Genomic DNA, 20,545 nt, shown 5'->3' with positions numbered 1-20,545 from the left:
TTCTTCATTTCCTATGCAAATCCCATTAGATGCCCCATTTCCCAACTGCTACAACCATTGCCCCCAGTGACATATCCCATCCTGTAAATACCAAACATCTTAACAGAGATTTATATGGTAGGTGGAAGAAGCTACTGGTGCACCAACACATATCAAAAATAAAACTATTATCATGGAAATCATACTTACTTTAGACAGCTATTAGTTTTTCTGCTTGAAACAGTGACCATTTAACTCCTGTAAGGTTTCCAGGTCCCCCAGATGAGTCACAAAGGGGGTGACTGTCATTGTTGATGCATCAAGAGTGATCATTGCTGTTAATGCTGTGAGCAGTATGCCTCCAGTGTGTTGCATGCCAAGTCTTGGGGGGACCTTCCGGAAGACTGCCAGGCAGCAGGGGTAACAGTGAACACACTTATGCTAGGAGTCCAAGTCGGATCCAAGATGACTCTGTCTCCAAAGGTCAAAAAGGGAGGTTCAAGTTCCCTTGACATTGTCTTTTTTTCTTCTTGTTTTGTATTTATACAACTGGTCCTCATTGGAATTGCAGCAGAGCACTCTCATGCTCTTTCTTGTGGTGCATTGAACTGCCCAAATCACTACTTAGAGTATCCTAGTTAAAAGCTGTTGTAAAGATGATTCAATTTCAAGACTGGGGTACAAGACAAAATCTACTAAATTTACATATACCACTACTTACTAATATGGATTTACTATCTGTAATGAGAAGGAGTGACATCATTATTCCCTCATATCTTCAAGTCCTCACTGTCAATTAACATTAGCATCAACATCTGATGATCCAATCACTATGTTATCATTTATCTCATCTGTGCTCCTTGTTTTAGTTTATCAACAAGGGCCACAATAAAAGGTTTGAATTGAAAAGCACTAAAATAGATTTCTTTGATTTAGAATCCTCCACTATCTGAACTTTCTGATTCAATCTCAGGTACTCTATTACATTATGATATTGTTGTGAAGATTTATACTTGTTGTTTTGCACTAAAAAAACATGATACCATAAATATACAGATGTAATTTTACCAATGTTTGCCTATTTCTAGGTTTGTGAATCATGATAGCTATAAGTATATATATATACTGCTATTTTATGTATATTCTCTGGAGGGGATTCATCAGCAAGTGAACATTCATTGACGAACCTTTCGGTTTGTCTCTCTAGAAGAATATGAAGATCAGCCGTCTCGATTAGTGTATTAGTCAGTCATCTTAATTTGCTGTGCTAGACGTCTCTGATCCACCGTATTTTTTTCAGCCGTCCCGATTTGGTAGTGCTGTGCTTGGCCAATGATGTGATGGTCTCATAAGGTGCATGGTTCAAATCCAGACACACCCAGTTTGTAAATGATATATGAAAATTCTTTTGCCTATTATATGGACAGTACTTGAGAGTAATCTTCTTACTGGATTCAATAATAGATTTGATACTTGCTGGATAAGGCAGTGAGCCACAAAAAGCTCATCATCAAGCAAGGTTTTATATCTATAGTATGGTTCATGATCAATAAATCTATTTATTTTAAATTAGCAAGAACTTTTTCTCTGATAGAGAGACAAGAATCATGCCTACATATTCAATGAATCAGAATTTCACTTCTCTATCTCTTCATGACCACTTCTCACTTTTAAGTTTTTTTAAAAGAAAAAGAATAGGAAGGTTTATGGTGGGCTGAGCAAACAGCTAAACAAACTACAAGGAAAATATTAAAAAAAACATTTCTGGGTTTTGCATACTAAAGCTTAGTGGGCAAGGGTTATTTGAGTGTTGGGCAAGAATTATATATTAGATATCACCTGTTGCAATGAGCATAACATAAATCCAGGTACAGGTGTAATATATTTAGTTTATTATTATTGCCCTACTATGCTATCTTCTAGGGCAAGATTTTAGGCAAGCAATAAGATATTCACTTGCCCAGAGCCTTGCCCAACTATTTGCCTAGTGTTTTACCTGCCATCTGATATTAGAAGAATAACCTGAAGTGCAGATACTTACATATGCAGATCCGATGTCAAACACTGATAAGCCTTTGGCTTGTTGTTGCTTGTTTGGTCTTGTTTGTCCATGTTTGGTAGTTGTTCCTGATCTCTCCCTTTATGTGTTCCTTAGTTCCTATATGGTTCCTTCTAGTTCCTAAATTCAGTTTCTGAGCGCAATAAACAAACACTGAGTATATGTACTTGAAGCTGTAAGGGCAACCCCGGAGGCCTGAGATCAAGGCCGAACAGGGGGGGGATCCAAAGCGTGAACATTGGTAAGCAAATACAAAGGAGGCTGACCTAGCAGGGGAGGATCCAAAGAGAAGAAACTCTGAGGGTCCGTCTGCTAGGTAGCTGACTATATACTGCTTGTCTGTAGCTGCCGCTGTCAGGCACAGAAGGCTTGAGCGGTGTTGCAGGCGAGGTCCCAGGGCAACCATTGGGAGGGCACTGACGGATTGGTGATTGTGCGGGTGAGATGGAGGGCCGGACCGGAGACGCCATCGGAATCGGACCAGAATCGGACATGTCTCTGAGGCGCCGAAAGGGGGGGTTCCCCTGACAGAAGCACCAGATTGAACAAGCTACTCTGCTGACATAATGACAAGCTTTCCCACTGGTGTGAGAAAGAACAAGAAAAGCAAGAGCCCTTCAAACTGCTCTAACTGCAACCAAAGGCTACAGCACAACCAGAGAGGGAGAAGAAGAGGAAGACTTTGAACTTTGGGGAAACTCTGCTGGGGGAAACTATATGATTGTCAGGGGAACCCCCGCTTCGGCCTTCGGACCCTCCGAACGCATCCGAGGCGCATCCGACCGGCGCCCCCTCGGACGCTCCGACCCACCCCGACCATCGTCCACGGCCTCCTTCGCCCGCACAATCACCGATCCGTCAAGACCCTCCCAACGATCACCTTGGGACAGAGCCTGCGACGCCGCTCAGGCCTTCTGCGCTCTATGTCGGCAGTTACGGACGACCAGTATATAGTTGGCGCCCTAGCAGGCGGACCCTTAGAGTTTCTTCTCTTTGGATCCTCCCCTGCTAGGTCGGTCCCTCCGTGTATTTCCCGTAGCTTTTATTCACGCTTTGGATCCTCCCCTGCTAGGCTTTCGTCGGAGTCTCCAGGGTTGCCCTTACAGCAGAAGAAACTCTCTACGGGATTAACCGGTCAAGATTGCCAGGTTTGGCGCTGATTCAGGCTCGGAGTACGAGTCCGTACCCCCCTCGTCACCGCCCCTGCCACTTGACCCCTCCTCCTCTGCTCTTGTCGTCTTTACGCCTGCTATGTCCACCGGAGCTGCTCCGGATGCTGACGCGCGCATGGACGCACTTGAGGCGAAACTAGACAACCTCACCAATATCCTCACCCACCTTGCTTCCCAGGCTTCCGCTGCCGCACCACCTTCGGCAGCTCCCGAACCACCTTCGGCATCTCCGAATGCCCCCGACGCGGATGCGTTATTTGGTGATATTACTGTCGCCTCAAAACTGGTCTTACGACCAAACCCTCCGTTTGCGTTTAACGGAGATCGCAAACGCGGCCGCGCCTTCCTATACGCGGTCAAGACTTACGCTCGGCTTGCCCTGGAGGCCTTCGTGGTCAACGGAGAGCCGAGCGAAGAAAAAGGCCGTCCGCTACGCCATGTCCTATATGGCGGAGGGGCCTGCTCAGCAGTGGGCAGAGCGTCATGGGAGCAAAACCCCCTTCCCCTTCCCTCGGTGGAACCTATTCCTCTCCGAGTTTCGCCTTCGGTTCGTTGAGGAGAACGAGCAGGACCTTGCGCTTGCCAAATTGGAGAGCGCGGGTTATCACATGGGAACGCGGGATGTCTACGGATACGCCGACGACTTCGAGGACCTAATGGACCTCGCCGGATTCGAAGACGCGTTGGTTAAGGTGACCAAGTACCGCCACGGACTTGACCCCCTGATCAACAACGGCATCACGTCTTGAACGACCCCCAGACCTCCGTGACTATCTGGGCTGGCGCACTCGGGCTTTCCGCCAATACGAAGCCTTGGTGCGGGCGAAGCTCATCAAAGGGACCACCCCGCGGACGCCTTCGGGGGCTCCGCGTGGCGCATTCCCTATCGCCCGTTCGGCAACTCCGTTCCCCATCCGCCCGGTGGCCGCACCTGCGCCACCCGCGGCCCGCGCCCCCGTCCCGGCACCTCCGGCTCCCGTCCCTATGGAGTTGGATCGTACTAGGGCTCGGGGCCCCCTCGTCGAGCCTGCTTCAGATGTGGCGACCCCAATCACTTGGCTCGGGACTGTCCGCTCCCCCCGATGTTCGCCATATGGACATCCTCGACGAGGTAATCCAGCAACTTGGCGATGAGATGCTGGGAGAGCTACTTGCGCGGTTGTCCGACACCGCGGCCTTAGCAGAGGCGCATTCGGAGGCTCCGGCAGAGGATTTTGTCCCCCGACGAGTGACTGGTGTGCCCTCGTTCGGCGTCCATAAATCGTTTCACTTGTCTGTATGATGAATCAACTCCCTTGCCCTACAACGAGCCTGAAACGAAAGACGCCCCCCCTGCCCCCTCCGAAGCCCCCGTTCGGATTCGCCGACTTGCCTGGGAGAAAAAGCTACCTGGCAGCTATACCATCTCTGCCGCCTCCTGGGGTTAACTCGCTCCACCTTCCTCTTGAGCTTGAGTCCACTGCGAACGCACTCAAGCTCTCCCTCTCAGGTCTGGTCGACTGCGGAGCCACTTCGGACTTTATCGACACAGAATACGTCAATCGAAACAACGTGCCGGTCCGAAATCTCTCAGTACCCATACCGGTCTACAATGTCGACGGCACCCCCAATGATGCTGGGTCTATTCGCCAAATCGCGGACCTGGTCCTACGGTACAACGGACACTCCGAACGCGTTCAGCTGGCTGTAACCCACCTTGGGAAACAGGACTTGATACTCGGGTACTCCTGGCTCAAAAAGCATAACCCCGAGATCAACTGGGAAACAAAGGAGGTGAAAATGAGCCGCTGCCCCCGAAGCTGCTCCACCTGCCGCGACGAGGAACGGACCGAGCGCGCTGAGGTTCGCCGCCTCCGACTCCTTAAATCGCGCTTGCTTGCGGGCGCCTTCCCCACCGTTTGCGCTATCGATATCGCTGGCCCAGACGATGCCGACGACGAACTCGGAGCTCCTTCGGACCCTCCGGAGCGCTCACCAGATCTTGACGACGACGAGCATCTTGAAGACGGCGACCGCATCTTCTACACCTCCTTTCGCCCAATCGAGGAGATTCGCGCTGGGAGCACCGTGTCCCAACGCCTTGCAGAGGCCTTCGCCCGTAACTCGGCCCCCCCCCGGAGATTCCGGACTGGGCCAAGGAGTTCCAAGACGTCTTTGACAAGGAGTCCTTCGACACGTTACCAGAGCGGAGGGCTTGGGACCACGCTATCGAACTCGTTCCCGACGCGAAGCCCGCTAATTGCAAGGTGTATCCAATCTCCCCCCTTGAACAGCGCGAACTTGACGAGTTCATCGAGGAGGGACTTGCCACAGGCCGTATCCGCCCTTCGAAATCTCCGATGGCTTCCCCCGTCTTCTTCGTTAAGAAAAAGGACGGAGGACTTCGGTTTGTCCAGGACTACCGCGCCCTCAACGCAATGACGATTAAGAACCGGTACCCCCTCCCGTTGATTAATGACCTTATCAACAGGCTCAAGGGTGCCCGTTACTTCACCAAACTCGACGTTCGCTGGGGGTTTAATAATGTCCGGATTAAAGAAGGAGACGAGTGGAAGGCGGCCTTTCGGACCAACCGAGGGTTGTTCGAACCTTTGGTGATGTATTTTGGCCTGACGAACTCCCCCGCGACTTTCCAAACGATGATGAATGACATTTTCCAGGATCTCATTCTCTCAGGAGACGTTATGATCTATCTTGACGATATCCTTATCGCACATTCGGACCTCCGTAAGCACCGCGAGATCGTCCGCGAAGTTCTTGGCGACTCCGAATGCACAAGCTGTACCTTCGCAAGGAGAAGTGCGACTTGAGAAATCGTCAATCGAGTACCTGGGGGTTATCATCTCTCACAACCACGTCGAAATGGATCCCGTTAAGGTTGCCGGAGTCTCCGCATGGCCTCCGCCCGAGAACAAGAAGGACGTCCAGCAGTTCCTGGGGTTTGCTAATTTCTACCGCAGGTTCATTCGGGATTTCTCGGCCCTAGCGCAACCTCTTTTCGCTCACCAAGAAAGACCAGAAATGGGCCTGGGGAGACGCCGAAGCCGCCGCCTTTCAAGCTATCAAAGACGCGGTCGTCTCAGAGCCCGTCTTAGCGATCCCCGGACGACTCCCGGCCTTTCCGACTTGAAGCAGACAGCTCAGATCATGCGACGGGGGCGGTTCTTTCACAACAATCCGCCCCGGACGGGAAGTGGCACCCTGTAGCGTTCTATTCCAAAAGCTTAAATGATGTCCAGCGCAACTACGAGATTCACGACAAGGAGATGCTCGCGATCATCCGTGCACTCGAGGAGTATCGGCATTTCCTCGAGGGCGCCGCACATCCGGTCGAGATCTGGACTGACCATAAGAACTTGGAATACTTCCGAAAGGCGCAACACCTTAATCGTCGGCAAGCCCGATGGTCGTTGTACCTTTCTAGGTTTGACTTTACGCTGCACCACGTCCCAGGTCGCCAGATGGGCCGTCCCGATGCTCTCTCCCGCCCGGCCCGACCACGGCATCTCCGAAGACAACTCGGATGTCACCCTCTTACGCCCCGAACTGTTCCACGTTCGCGCTTGAGGCCGTCACCGTCTCTGGGCCTGGCTCCGAACTTGTCCGCGACATCAAGGAAGCGCTATCCGGTGAGCCTGACCTAGAGGAGCCCGTCGCGCTTGCGGCCCGGCAACTCTTGAAGGTCCGAGGTCAAGTTCGGGGCCCCCGCTCATCACGTTCGGACGAGTGGGCCGTCTCCGGCGACCTCCTGTACTTCCGCGGCAAGGTTGTAGTCCCTAAAGACAAGGACCTAAGGAGGCGCATCATCGAGCTCTGCCACGATACGCGAGTCGCCGGACACGCCGGGCGGTTCAAGACCTTAGAGTTGGTTTCGCGCAACTACTGGTGGCCGCAGATGTCTCGCCATATCGGACGCTACGTCGCGACCTGCGACTTATGCTGCCGCACGAAGGCCCTCCGAGGCTTCCGCATGGAGAGCTGCATCCGACCGAAGTCCTGCCCGAACGTTGGCACACTGTCACTGTAGACTTCATCGTCGAGCTGCCCGAGGCCCATGGGTATGACGCGGTTATGGTAGTGGTCGACGCCCTCGGAAAGCGTGCCCACTTCACTGAGTGCCATACGACAATAGACGCGGTCGGAGCTGCCCGCTTGTACTATCGGAACGTCTGGAGGCACCACGGAACCCCGAGAAGTACATTTCGGACCGTGGCTCGCAGTTCATCGCTGACTTCACGCGAACTCTGGCGCTTAATTGGCGTCAAACCAGCTACCTCCACGGCTTACCACCCGCAAAACCGACGGACAAACCGAGCGCGTTAACCAAGAGCTCGAGCAGTACATCCGGATCTTCACCAACTACCAACAAGACGACTGGGACGAGCTTATCCCTGCCGCTGAGTTCGCCTATAACAACCACGTTCACTCCTCCACTCAACAGGTACCCTTTATGACTGACACTGGTCGGCTCCCCCGAATGGGTTTCGAGCCAGGCGCCCGCTCAGAGTTGGAGTCGGTGAACGAGTTTCGCGATCGGATAGCAAACGGCGTCTCCGAGGCAAAGGCCGCGCTCGTTAAAGCCAAAGACGAGTATAAACGGTACTACGATCGGAAACGTTCGGACGCTCCGAATATTCAAGTTGGTGATAAGGTTTGGTTAGACGCCTCTGACATTAGAACGACTCGGCCCTCCGAGAAGTTCTCCCACAAGCGCCTTGGACCGTTCAAGGTGCTCGCAGAGGTTAGCAAAGGTGCCTACAAGCTCGACCTCCCCCCGCGTTACTCCAAGCTCCACCCCGTCTTCCACGTTGTTAAGCTCGAGCCCGCTCAGGACGACCCCTTCGATGGACGACCCGGCTACGACGAACCGCCCCCCGAACTAGAGGACGGAGTTCCCGAATGGGAAGTCGAGGAAATCTTGGATGCCAGGATAAGGTATAAGCGTCTTAACTATTTCGTCAGGTGGAAAGGCTACGATGCTTCACACGACTCGTGGGTTCGGTTCGACCGTGTCTTTGCGCCAGACAAGATTGCGGACTTCTATCGGAGATACCCGGGTAAACCACGGCACATCGCCTCAGCAACCTTCGACTCGCTGCCCTTCCGTATTATGCGTCGGGACGCCGCATTCAAAGGGGGGGATGTCAGGGGAACCCCCGCTTGGCCTCCTTCGGACCCTCCGAACGCATCCGAGGCGCATCCGACCGGCGCCCCCTCGGACGCTCCGACCCACCCCGACCATCGTCCACGGCCTCCTTCGCCCGCACAATCACCGATCCGTCAAGACCCTCCCAACGATCACCTTGGGACAGAGCCTGCGACGCCGCTCAGGCCTTCTGCGCTCTACGTCGGCAGTTACGGACGACCAGTATATAGTTGGCGCCCTAGCAGGCGGACCCTTAGAGTTTCTTCTCTTTGGATCCTCCCCTGCTAGGTCGGTCCCTCCGTGTATTTCCCGTAGCTTTTATTCACGCTTTGGATCCTCCCCTGCTAGGCTTTCGTCGGAGTCTCCAGGGTTGCCCTTACAATGATATGGGAACTAAACTAGAGACAGGCTTATATACCCTACTAACTAGTGACAAGCTTTCTCACTGGTGTGAGAAAGAACAAGAAAAGCAAGAGCCCTTCAAACTGCTCTAACTGCAACCAAAGGCTACAGCACAACCAGAGAGGGAGAAGAAGAGGAAAGACTTTGAACTGTGAAGGAAACTCTGCTGGGGGAAACTATATGATATGGGAACTAAACTAGAGACAGGCTTATATACACTACTAACTAGGAGCTAGGAGAAGGAACAGGAACAGGAACTATAAGAAAACATATAGGAACTAAGGAACACATAAAGGGATCAGGAACAACTATCAAATATGGACAAACAAGACCAAACAAGACCAAACAAGCAACAACAAGCCAAAGGCTTGTCACTAGGAAGCTAGGAGAAGGAACAGGAACAGGAACTAGAAGGAACCATATAGGAACTAAGGAACACATAAAGGGAGAGATCAGGAACAACTACCAAACATGGACAAACAAGACCAAACAAGCAACAACAAGCCAAAGGCTTGTCAACACAACATCCTGTGTCTTCCGAGCTGCGAGACTGTGACAAAAGCTAGAGTTGGTAGTAGTAGTAAAAGCTAGTGACGTCAGCAGAGTAGCTTGTTCAATCTGGTGCTTCTGTCAGGGGAACCCCCCCTTTCGGCGCCTCAGAGACATGTCCGATTCTGGTCCGATTCCGATGGCGTCTCCGGTCCGGCCCTCCATCTCACCCGCACAATCACCAATCCGTCAGTGCCCTCCCAATGGTTGCCCTGGGACCTCGCCTGCAACGCCGCTCAAGCCTTCTGTGCCTGACAGCGGCAGCTACAGACAAGCAGTATATAGTCAGCTACCTAGCAGATGGACCCTCAGAGTTTCTTCTCTTTGGATCCTCCCCTGCTAGGTCAGCCTCCTTTGTATTTGCTTACCAATGTTCACGCTTTGGATCCCCCCCTGTTCGGCCTTGATCTCAGGCCTCCGGGGTTGCCCTTACAGCTTCAAGTACATATACTCAGTGTTTATTGCGCTCAGAAACTGAATTTAATAACAAATACTCAGTACTGAGAGGCTGATTTTGCAAGTGTCACACTGACCTGACCTGCACCTGCACGCCAACGTTAATGTTGGACCAAGATTTTTCAGTTTTCATTGCTATATAGAGGGACTTAGATCTGAGAGACAGAAAACTCCTTGAAAACTTGAATATTGGATGTATTATACTGTCATCATTATATTAAACTACTAAGTACAGTACATGAGCACGATGTGGGAATAGAGGAACATGTGCTTCTGCCATGGAAAAGGTGCTGACTGGTGACAGGCCATCAAGTTGAGGCCCAATGTTTGAAAAACAATTGGCTGGGGTGTATGCCCAAATGGAGATGGTGCCCCCAAAAGGGCATACACCACGGAACAGTGCCGACGCAAAGACATGCCAGTGTGAAGGCCGCCCAATTTGGACATCCACCATTGAGCTCAACAACACTGTTTCTGGCCGCAAAACAGCGCATTTTCTCATGGAGATTACAGTGGGTATGTACACTAATCTCTCATCCTTTCCTCTTTTCTCTCCCCTTCTTCCTTCCCATGTGTTTGATTTCTTTTCAAGTTTCACCTAGCCACAGACATAAGCTATAAGCCCTGTAAACAGGTCTTTTCTCCCTTAATATACATGAATAATATCATTAGATCCCTGCACAAACCTATATTTTTGTTAAGGGAATTTAGTTTATATACTGTAATTTTCAATAAAATTCTCAAATTACTCAATAGGTTTACTATGAAATATCATAAAATATTCCCAAACTTGTATCAAGTATGCACATTCAATTTTATGTTTGGTTTAATGATCAAGTAGTCGAAAATATCATCCTAAGTTAATTAACATCTGGATGATCCCATGAATCAAATTTTTTTGGCTTAAAGTTCAGGCAAGCATCAAGATAGCAAGTATAATAGAAAGTGAGAGATGTATATAAATAAATTTATTGTTGTTATTATTCATAATTGGTGTTAAAAGAGTTTGCCTTTAAGACAAGTCAGCAGGACTGAATTGACAACTTAGAAGGTTCGTCATCTGCCGCTTGCGGCTTCCACCACTCATATATGACTTTTCAATACACTTTACCAGGCAATATAATCAATATGTTTTCATTATTTTCATAAAAGGAAGTTTATATCATCCGTGGTCGAACCCCTTTCCATCTGAGGCTGTATTCGGACCAAGGACAGCTTTATTGTGGAAAATGAACTTACCTACTAGCTCAGAACCCTGGTTAAAATGTCAAGCACTTCAGAAGCTATGTTTGGACGGTCATGAATTATGGGTTCAACGTTCAGGCTGGACCATACATGGTCATTGGACACATTGGCCGTCACAAAGCAACGTAGTAGAGGTACATACATACATTCCGCGCAAGTATCTATCTGTACGAGTAAGACGCAAGTAGGTCGCATAGGTAGTAGTAGATAGATCGTCCACATCTCCGATAATATATCAGCAGTCTGTCCTTCCACAGCTCCACAGTTTCCCGGTTTGTGTACTTAGATCCGAATCCGGATCCGCGCCTATATCAGCAAGGACGCCAGCGAAAGGGCCGCCAGAATCACCGCCAGCACAGCGCCTCCCACTACACTCCCTGCCGCATTCGTGTTGCTCGTGTTCGTCTGCCCGCCCGCGCCGGCGACTTGGCTCCCGCTCGGGACTGCCCCGCTAGCGCTCCCCGTCGTCTGCGCGATGGAGCTCGCGCTGGCGGACGCGCTGGCGGAGATGGCGGGGTTAACCGTCCACGTCTTTATAAATGGGATCTCGAAGTATGCGTTGGCATAGTTTGAACCGTTGCCCGCGATATTGGAGGCAAACTGTAGATCGTGACGCATTAAAAGCGAGGGACGAGTTGAGGCTTACGCATGTGCCAGGACAGTCCTGGGCATATATATCGGGGACGCCCGCCCAGAGGCCGCAGAGCGTGATGTCTTGAGAATGGGAGTAAGGTGGGGAGACTGAAACGGAATTGGAGAAGGCCATACCAATGACGAGTTGCTGCGCAGGGAAGAACTGCGTCACGTTGCACCCGCCTGGACCTGCGGGATACGCAGCGCTAGGGAGACCCCAGTCGGTCAAATCAATGGAGGCGGTGGGTGAGGAGGCGGCGGATGTGATGGATTTAGGCATGTTGGGTCGCTACTCGGTTCATAAGCCAAATGAAAGAAGACAGCAGAAGGAGGACAGGGAAAGCGAAGAGGAGCAACAACGCACACTCCAAAACCACATGAATATCCCCGCGGCATCGAATTGGAGGGCGAAGGCGCCGCCGTTCGCATTGTTGAACCCGGTGCCATACGAGTTGGGCTTCGTTTCAGAAACAGTGCAGCCGGAGGATGTCGTGTCGTTGCAGTTATGCTTCAGCGTGTTGCCAAGCTGCGACACGTTTTGGGGCTGGACGCAGCCCGCGTACGAGTGTAGGGCCATTTGGTTATGGTCCATCTACGAGCATAAGTCTCTAGAAACGAAGGAAGCGCACAGCAAACGCACTAGATTGATCGCCTCTATAATATCTATCTCTCCCGCGGATGGCCACACCTGGCCCGGCGCTAGCACGCCGTTCATCCAGATACTCGGCCACACCGAGCATCCAAACGGCATATGCCTGCGCCGCCATCAGCTTGGCGAAACACATTGGCGCAATTAACGCACAAGACATCGATAACGATGAGGCTGCCCACGTCGAAAGCGTCCTTGGTGGTGAGGCGAACGGACTTGCGGTTCTGCACGGTGCCGGCGTTAAGGACGGTGGTGGTGTTGTCGACCTTGAGGATGGCGTTGCCCCGCCCGTTGACGTATGCTAACGACTCGGCGGTCGCATCGGCGCGGGTAACGTATGAGACGTTGCCTACGGATGGGCGAGGAGCGTTAGCCGTGAGTGAAAGAAACAACGAGAGGGCGATGGAGCAGGAAGGAAGGAAGCTTAAGCTTTAAATAATGGAAGGATAAAGACAGAAGGATAGACGAGAGGGAAGGAGCGGCAACGGAAAGACAGACTCACCCCAGGTGGTATTGTCTATCGCCCCGTAAAAGTCGAATCCGTCGAAGAACGTCGTGCCCGAGTACGTGAAGAGCGGGTAATACGCGGCCCTCACCCCGCTCGCCAGCCCCAGCCACGCCCACGCCCACACTCCCCACGGCCCCACAAGCGTCTGTCGTCTCGGTCGTATTCGTATTCGTCGTGTCATTCGTGCGGGTCGTAGCTTGAGGAGAAATGTTCAGCGCAGGCCCGTGGGAGGCTTTGTGGGCGTACCAGACGCAAGGTCGCTCGCTTGCCCAAAGGCAGATGGGAGGGAAGGAGAAGAAGCGGAGGGCGATGACGCGCATCGGCACATCACGGCGTCAACAACACGTGCCTGGGAGAAGCGCGTCTTGCTTTCCCCGGATGGGAAGTATGTCCCACGCTCATTCTCCGGCCGATGACAACGCCGAGATGAGCGAGCGATCATGGCGCGGACGAGTAGTGGACGAGTGTGATCCAAACAAAGGCAAAGCACAAGTCTGGTTGAGGGACCAGCTAAAAGTTTGCCAAAAATCTTTTTTCTTGTTTGCTGTGTCCCCGATCGATGGCGATGGTCGCAGATATGAGTTTATTCTTGGCCGCAGGACAAGAATAAGTACTTGGGCTTGATTCCGCAGCAAACGTGATACGCTGTTAACGACGGTGTGCCACAAGATCCTTAATTAGGCTCACAGCCATTTGGCAGGAGAATAAATTCCACAGTGAGTCAATGACAAAAGTAATGACCGCAATCGTAATCACAATGAAGTCCATGCGTAAACACGCCAACTGGAAAGTAAAGCGACAAATGCCGCTCAGGAGCTCGAAAAGTGGAGCCAATCGTTAAAATTCTTATACGGAACGGTGCTCCCCGTGGCCGTCCAGTCAAGAATGGGCTCCCACCAGAACTTGGCCACATCATCGACCCTACAAATGCGTCTATCAACAAGCCTAGAACGCGTAGGAAGAAACGCACTGTGGCCACTGTGTAACATTCGCCGTCGACATGGCCGCATACACGAAGTCGATGAAGTTCTGCTGCGTCATGGAGTCGCTGCTGGAGCCGACAATGCTGCTCCAAATCTACAAGAAAAAAAAGCCGTCTAATTCGTGTGTTTGGAACAGCGGAATGTACGAACAGCGCCAGATAAGTTTGGAATCGCGGCGGCAACCTTAACGTTGGGGTTCTGGCACTGGTTGAGCGTGATGACGGAGGAGGTCTACGACAAACAGAGTTAAAACCAGACGCATAGACATGATGGATGTACACATACGCCTTGGCACGCGGCGGCCGCGACACATTGGACATGACTCCAGATGCTGGTACCATTCTCCTGGAGGCAGGAGCTAGTCTATATTCTTGTGAATGACAATTTAAGCCCGACTTCTTCGTAAAACGCACCACGGAGGCACACCCCGAGCTGTAAATGGTCGGGTTGTTATGCATGCCGATGTACTTCTCGAAACTGATACAGTCCTGCGCAGGGACCGCGACGCGGGACTCGACGATAACGGAGGCGGCGGCGGCCTGGGCACATGATGCAGCCAAAGCAACGAGAGCGAAGAGAGAGCGAAGAGCCATTAGAGGGAATGTGAGGTGTGTCTTGATTAGAAAAAGATTTGGAAGGAAGTGAGTTGAACGCGAGTTTTGAACTGTCTTTTATGCGCAGCAGCCGTGGACTATAATTAACACGCACCTCCTAGCAACCCCGATTAACGACTTCCGGAGGACATCATGCGTAATTGAGACTTACACAAGGCGTCGCGGAGGGATCTGCACGTCGATGAATGCGGGTAACACACTCCCGGCCGACGTGCGACTGTTTGCACGGCCTTGGCACGCTGAAGGGACGACAATCGAGCTACAGACGCTGGCCGGGAGAGTTATGTCCGGCGTCGCTGACTCGCCGTAGAATTGAATCGCCGCCCAGTGACAGGAGAGTTGGGCACGTTGGAGAGGCGTAAGCGGGGCGTAGGACAGAGCAATGCGTTTCATGTGGCGAAAGGAAGGAAGATCATCATCAGTGCCATCGGTCGATGTCACCTCGTGTTACCGTCACGCTATCCAGGTGATGGTCACGATGACGCCATCCATGATGCAGAGACCAGTCAAGAGCGAGTGCAGCTTTAGAGTTTGCGCTGTCCCGGGGCACGAAATAAGCGTTGCCCGTGGGATGCAAGAATTCCGTGGAATGAGTCGGACTTCCGGCGCCTTCGCATTTGTCCGGGTACTCGGTGCGAGGACAGCGATGGCTCAGAGCCGAGCATCGTGTTTATGGTGCGTATGAAACCGCAGCACGACGTTGTAGCTGAAGGTTCAATGAAGGGCTTGAATTCAAGTAGATCCCATTACTATTGTCAGCAGAAGATTCGGTTTAAGACATCCCGTCTGCCAAAATATCGCTGTGCAAGTATGGTCATAGTCATTCCATTCGAAGGCCGTTAGCAGGTTTTAACGGGTGAACCATTCACCACATTCCCATAATCCAGGTATTCATCAGATTCCGAGGACGACAATCGTGGGACGTTTACCGTTTTAGTCAGCGGCTTCCCACCTTTTTGCTTCTTGCGGTCATGTCGACCTCCCGTTTTCGTTGCAGCTCCATTCTAATGGCGGCATCGAGGCGAATCCGCAGCCAGGGCTCTGCAACTTGGACACACTAACCATGGCGTGGGGTCGCTATAAGTAGGCCGTCGACACGCCTCCACTGCATATTGCAATGTCGTACCAATTCCCCCCTTCCAGCGGCGGCTCTGGATCTGGCTCCAGCTCATCCAGTGGTCCTGGCTCTGGCTCATCTGGACCAGGGCCATCCTCTGGCTCAAGCCCCATCTCTCCTAATACCGTACTTTCCTCCCCGCCACTTAACTTCGTCGAGATCAAGGCCCGAAACCATGGACTCGTTATGACGATTGGCTTCCTCATCATGCTTCCAATTGGTGTCTTAGTGGCGCGGTACACTCGCACATATACCAGACAGTGCGTTGCTGGTGTGCCATCTCAGCAGCGTTCCTGACCTCTATTCCAGCTGGTTCTGGTCCCACGCTGCCATACAACTCGTCCTTTCCGGCCCCTTGATCTTCTATGGATGGGCGGCGGGTAACAGCCTCGCGCGCGAGCTCGAAGCGTTGAGTCTCCATGACACGCACCAGAACATCGGCGTAGCGCTGCTCGCGATGTACGTCACGCAGCTGCTCATCGGCGTTGTCGTCCACTTCTTCAAAGTCCCGCGCCTCTTTTTGGGGCGGCCTCATCCACCGTGCTCCCTGGAATTACCTCCATGTCATTCTCGGCCTAAGCATCCTCGCGCTGGCCGCCTTCCAGGTACCCCTTCGATGCCATCTTTTAATGCTACATTGCTCACCCCCGGGCCTTCACAGGTCCATTACGGGCTGCAGACGGAGTGGCCGCTGTTCACTGGTGGCATCCACAAGATCCCGGACTCTGCCTTCAACGCGTGGATGGCGCTCATCATCGTAAGGTGTCGTCCCATTTCAAGGCTGCCCCTCTGACAATTCGGTGTAATAGGTATTTTGGGTGCTCTACGCCGCGGGATTGCTCCTACTTCCCCGCCAGTTCAAGCAAGAATCCACTGCCCGCGCCGCAATGACAGGCACCGCCGCCGCCAAATACGAAAACGATCTTGGGGCGGAGGAAGATGGCAGGAAGGACGCACGCATGGGTTGATACGATAGTGGAACTGCACATTACTTACCTGAACCCTCAGGCTATGGACGAACCTTCTAATATAAGGCATGAGAGTCTCGGAAAGAAAACAGAAAATCAAAAATAGATAAGAGAGTGAGAAAGACTTTAAGGCCTGGTTCCATAAAAATTTTGGACAAGGCAGTCTGTATCCAGGGTCATACACATATTTATGATATATTTCTTTTTTTAACTTCAACTACTATCAATGGTGGTCAATTTTCCTCCAATGTTTACTCTCTCAGGCACATATTTATATTTTGTGAAAATTTTGAATACATTTTTTTGGAGTGAAAACTTGAATTTGAACTTTTTTTTCAGAAACCTTTGCCTGAAAAATGTCAGAAAAGAAAACTTGAGCTTTTTACCTGATTTTTAGGCAATTCCGGTGATCACATCACTGCCTCCATCAGGTGTATCACCCCACCCTGGGAATCCCCTGGGACCTGGCTCAGACATACTGCTCAGAGCAATGATCATACTTGGTGTGTCAAGAGTGCAGTATGAAGTTCAGCTACCCAGCAGGCAGACCCTCAAAGTGAGACACCACCCCCAGCAAGGGCGGGGGGTGATGACCCCCCCCATTCTTCCAACCCCTTCCCCTTGCCCCTACAGGCCCTACACACTGCCCATCCGATCCGACCTGGGGCCTACTAAGCACCCATCTGATCCTATTCCTAATACTTACCCTAGCATATAAAAGCTGTACATACAGGATGTAGTCGTTAGGCTAATATTGTCTATTCTCCAGGCTAACAGAGACAAAAACTGGTAATTTCACTTTGGATGGCAAATTCTTTATTTTCAAAGGAAGTGTTGCCGGTACCAGTAGTTCTATAGAATAGCCAAAATGTAAAATCACTAACCTGAGTAGTATCTGCAGCAGATAGGATATCTTTATAGCCTTTATAGTCCACCTCCAAGCTTCGTAGTCAAATATGGTACAATTTATACTGTACTATTTCGATCAGGTGTACATGCGGTCGCAGCGCGGACACCTGTGGCCTCCGTTACGCATTTGTGGCCGGATTGCAATCAAAAACAGCCCTAACAAGGCAATTTTTCGTTCCGGTTGTCAGCTAGAGTTTCCTTTTGTAGTAACCCGGACACCTTGTTCAGCAGACACCTTCGTTACACATTACACCCCCCGGACAGTTGATCGAAATAGTACAGTAGATGTAAGGAAAAGATGTTAGAAGGTACAATATTGCCCTCTGGAGTTTACCGTGATTTTGCCTCCCAAAAATTCACTTCTGACTTCATTCACCTCAAGAATCCCTCACAATATTCTCCACCGACCACACTGAGATACTGAGTGCTTGCATGACGACAGCTTGTTTCATTTTCATGCCTTTGTGCATGTGTAGAGCATGTTCCTTGATGATGGGGATATATTGCTTATGCAGCATGTTGGTTAAGGTGGAAGTAGTAGCCCTGAGCCATTGGTGATGAGTGGGGGGTGGTAGAGAGGGCATAGACAAAAAAGGAAATACTTATCGCGGCATGTATAAACAACTACAAATAGATTGGAGCGTCTAACGAGCTCCACAACCCACCTATAATTATGAAAACAGCTGTAATACATAACACACTCTGTTTGCAATAACACGTAACAGGTTAAAATCTGACCTGGCTGCAGTGATAGATTATGAATTTCTTTTATGCTTTACAACAAAATTAGCTATTTCCCATAGGTTTAGGGCAAAAAGAGCTGATAAGGTAGCACTGAGAAAACTTTAGGAGTGTCAAGATGCTTATCACGGACATGGGGTAAGGGAGGAGGTCCCAGAAGGGGTGGAAAAAACTTTTGCTATATAAAGTTTAGGGGAGGGGGGGGGTTCTGGAAGGTTTGGGGTTGGTTTTGCACAAGATTTGTAGTATTTTAGCATAGAATACACAGTGGGTATACAGAATGCCTACTAGTTTCTAATGGGAAGGCTTTCAGCACCTTACTTACAGTGGCGGCAAAATCAAATGTCTTGCCTTTTTTGGTAAGATTTTGATTGCAAACTTCCAGTCCATTGTTGAGCAAGAAACATAGCACGGTCGCAAGGGGGGTTCAAGATCCTTAGGGGAAGGGGGGTCCCTAGGGGTAGCAAAAAAAACTTTTTGTATAAAGATTCTTTGCAGCAAATATAGGTCCATATCCATTAAAAATATATAACACTCACTGTATGTTACCCCGTTGCTCAAGTTATACCCTCATATATGAAGAATTCAAGATTCTTGGGCTTAGATAGGTGCAGGGATTGTTGTCATCTAGTTATTGATAGCAGGTGACTATTCTTAGCTCAGTCATAGCTTATCCATAGTGTTAAAGAGCTAAAAGTGAGTCTATAAAGATATATATATATATATATGTATTCATGTGAAGTTTGTCTAAAATGTCAATTTCTGTGCCACTTTTGATCTCATTATTGGTCACCTGATTCAAGATCTTATCTTATCGTGGGAATATATTACCCGATATAGTAAGGGAGGGGGGAGGGGGGTTCTGGAGGGTTGGAAAAAAAGCAATCCGACCCTATATCCGGGATTCAAATCTTGAACCCCCCTTGCACGGTCGTCAGTCCAAGCCTTGTACTTGTGGAACATCTGCTCTTGCTTTTCAAAGTGTGTGGCCAGCAGGTTGGGCTTTGTGGGCTTTACGAAGCTTTCAAAACCACGACGGGTAAGGAGTGAGTGTCGCACCTGTGAAGCCCATTGAGTCAGTTAGAAAGCAATTCAAGGTGGTATTGTTGCGTACTGTGCGTTCAAGAACGTCTGGGAATAGCCTGCAGCTCTCCCGACTCAAGCTTCGCGACAGCTTCATCCAGATTTTCATCATTGATCTTCTTCTTCCTCCCACACCATCCCAGCTTCCCATTGTAGTAGAAGTCACCCCCATGATCCTTGACATGCTTGACATTGGAAGCATGCAAGGTTGGATGCCTTTGAATGGTATGCATTTCACGATCTCGGTGAATGGCATGCCATTTTCGTTAAGAAGCTGGGCCTGGGCACGCTTTTTTGGGGTACATTTGGGTGGCCTTTGCTCTGCTGCAAGCTGCTGAGATGTTGTAGGAGGGTTGTCAGCCATGCAGTGGCGAAAGGAGGAGAGAGGAGGTGGAAGGACGTGTCACTGATGGGAGTTACCAAAAAAAGACATTTGATTTTGCCGCCACTGTAGGGTGCAGTGTGACTACAGTGTGACTAGTGTTATAAATTTATCATTGCTGATTCATTACATGTAGCCTTGGATGGCCTACAAGTGACTACTGACCCATTTCCTTCAATTAGGCGGGTCATGGTCACATGGGATTTTTTGGCCGAACTATTTCGGCGGGTCACGGGTCACAGCCAAATCTTTTGGTCCCAAAGTGTCCCAATTAGGATAATTTTCAAATTTTCCGCTAGGGGTTAGCGCCAAATTTCCTAATCAGGTAATAAGTCACGCAAAATTCGGCCTGCGGCTGAATTAAACATTTTGGCCAAACGGTCACGGGTCACAGGCCCGCTGAATTGATCGAAATAGGTCAGTATTCAAACTATAAGTAACAGTATTTTGAGGAATTTAACTGGAAATATGAATTTTATCACCACTTTTGATTGCATCATCAGGTTACGAATCGTAGGCATATATTACCCAATATGATAAGGGGGGTCCTAGAAGGCCAGTAAAATATCCAATTTTCGAAGAATGACACCCCCATACTACAGGGACATATGTTGAGAGCAAAAATACTTAGTAAGGCCAATCAGCAACTCACAGGGCTGTTTCTAAAAAAAATTCTTTACACAAGTTAGTGGCAAAAGTTGAAGTTTCATTGCAAGTTTTTGTCTTCACAAACCTTGAAGTTTTGGACTCAATTTCATCCCAAGAAATACTGTCACACTGAGCTTTTGCAAAGAAAAAACAGTAACAGTTTGTCCCTTACAAAAATTTGGTGTGACAGTTTTTTTCCATAACAAACCTTTACAAAAATCAGTTGTGACAGTTTTCCCTTGAAAAAACTCTTTGTGACCATTCTTTTTTTAGATTTTTTCCTTTGAGAAACTTGTCATTTT

The 20,545-nt window shown here is 50.1% G+C and overlaps 3 protein-coding genes across 3 annotated transcripts; 1 reads left to right on the top strand and 2 right to left on the bottom strand.

Annotated features, from left to right (window-relative positions):
- Positions 1-11,314: 11,314 nt before the first annotated feature.
- Positions 11,315-13,240, bottom strand: MIND_01242300 (GH16 domain-containing protein; the record flags this gene model as incomplete). The annotated part of the gene is made up of 7 exons (XM_037368912.1): positions 11,315-11,608; positions 11,655-11,930; positions 12,006-12,233; positions 12,282-12,396; positions 12,444-12,713; positions 12,793-12,994; positions 13,045-13,240. 7 exons carry the CDS (start codon positions 13,238-13,240, stop codon positions 11,315-11,317), a joined length of 1,581 nt encoding a protein of 526 aa, XP_037214880.1.
- Positions 13,241-13,607: 367 nt separating this feature from the next.
- MIND_01242200 (uncharacterized protein) lies at positions 13,608-14,374 on the bottom strand (the record flags this gene model as incomplete). The annotated part of the gene is made up of 5 exons (XM_037368911.1): positions 13,608-13,719; positions 13,769-13,875; positions 13,932-14,012; positions 14,067-14,144; positions 14,195-14,374. 5 exons carry the CDS (start codon positions 14,372-14,374, stop codon positions 13,608-13,610), a joined length of 558 nt encoding a protein of 185 aa, XP_037214879.1.
- Positions 14,375-15,512: 1,138 nt separating this feature from the next.
- Positions 15,513-16,488, top strand: MIND_01242100 (Cytochrome b561 domain-containing protein; the record flags this gene model as incomplete). Its single annotated transcript, XM_037368910.1, has 3 exons — positions 15,513-15,772; positions 15,822-16,269; positions 16,322-16,488. 3 exons carry the CDS (start codon positions 15,513-15,515, stop codon positions 16,478-16,480), a joined length of 867 nt encoding a protein of 288 aa, XP_037214878.1. The 3' UTR covers positions 16,481-16,488.
- Positions 16,489-20,545: the final 4,057 nt, after the last annotated feature.

The sequence above is a fragment of the Mycena indigotica genome (genome assembly GCF_014461135.1).
Source record: "Mycena indigotica strain 171206Taipei chromosome Unknown Mind.scaff0012, whole genome shotgun sequence".
Classification (NCBI taxonomy): Eukaryota; Fungi; Basidiomycota; class Agaricomycetes; order Agaricales; family Mycenaceae; genus Mycena; species Mycena indigotica.
Note: the sequence above shows the minus strand (reverse complement) of the source record. Positions and strands in the feature narration are given on the sequence as shown.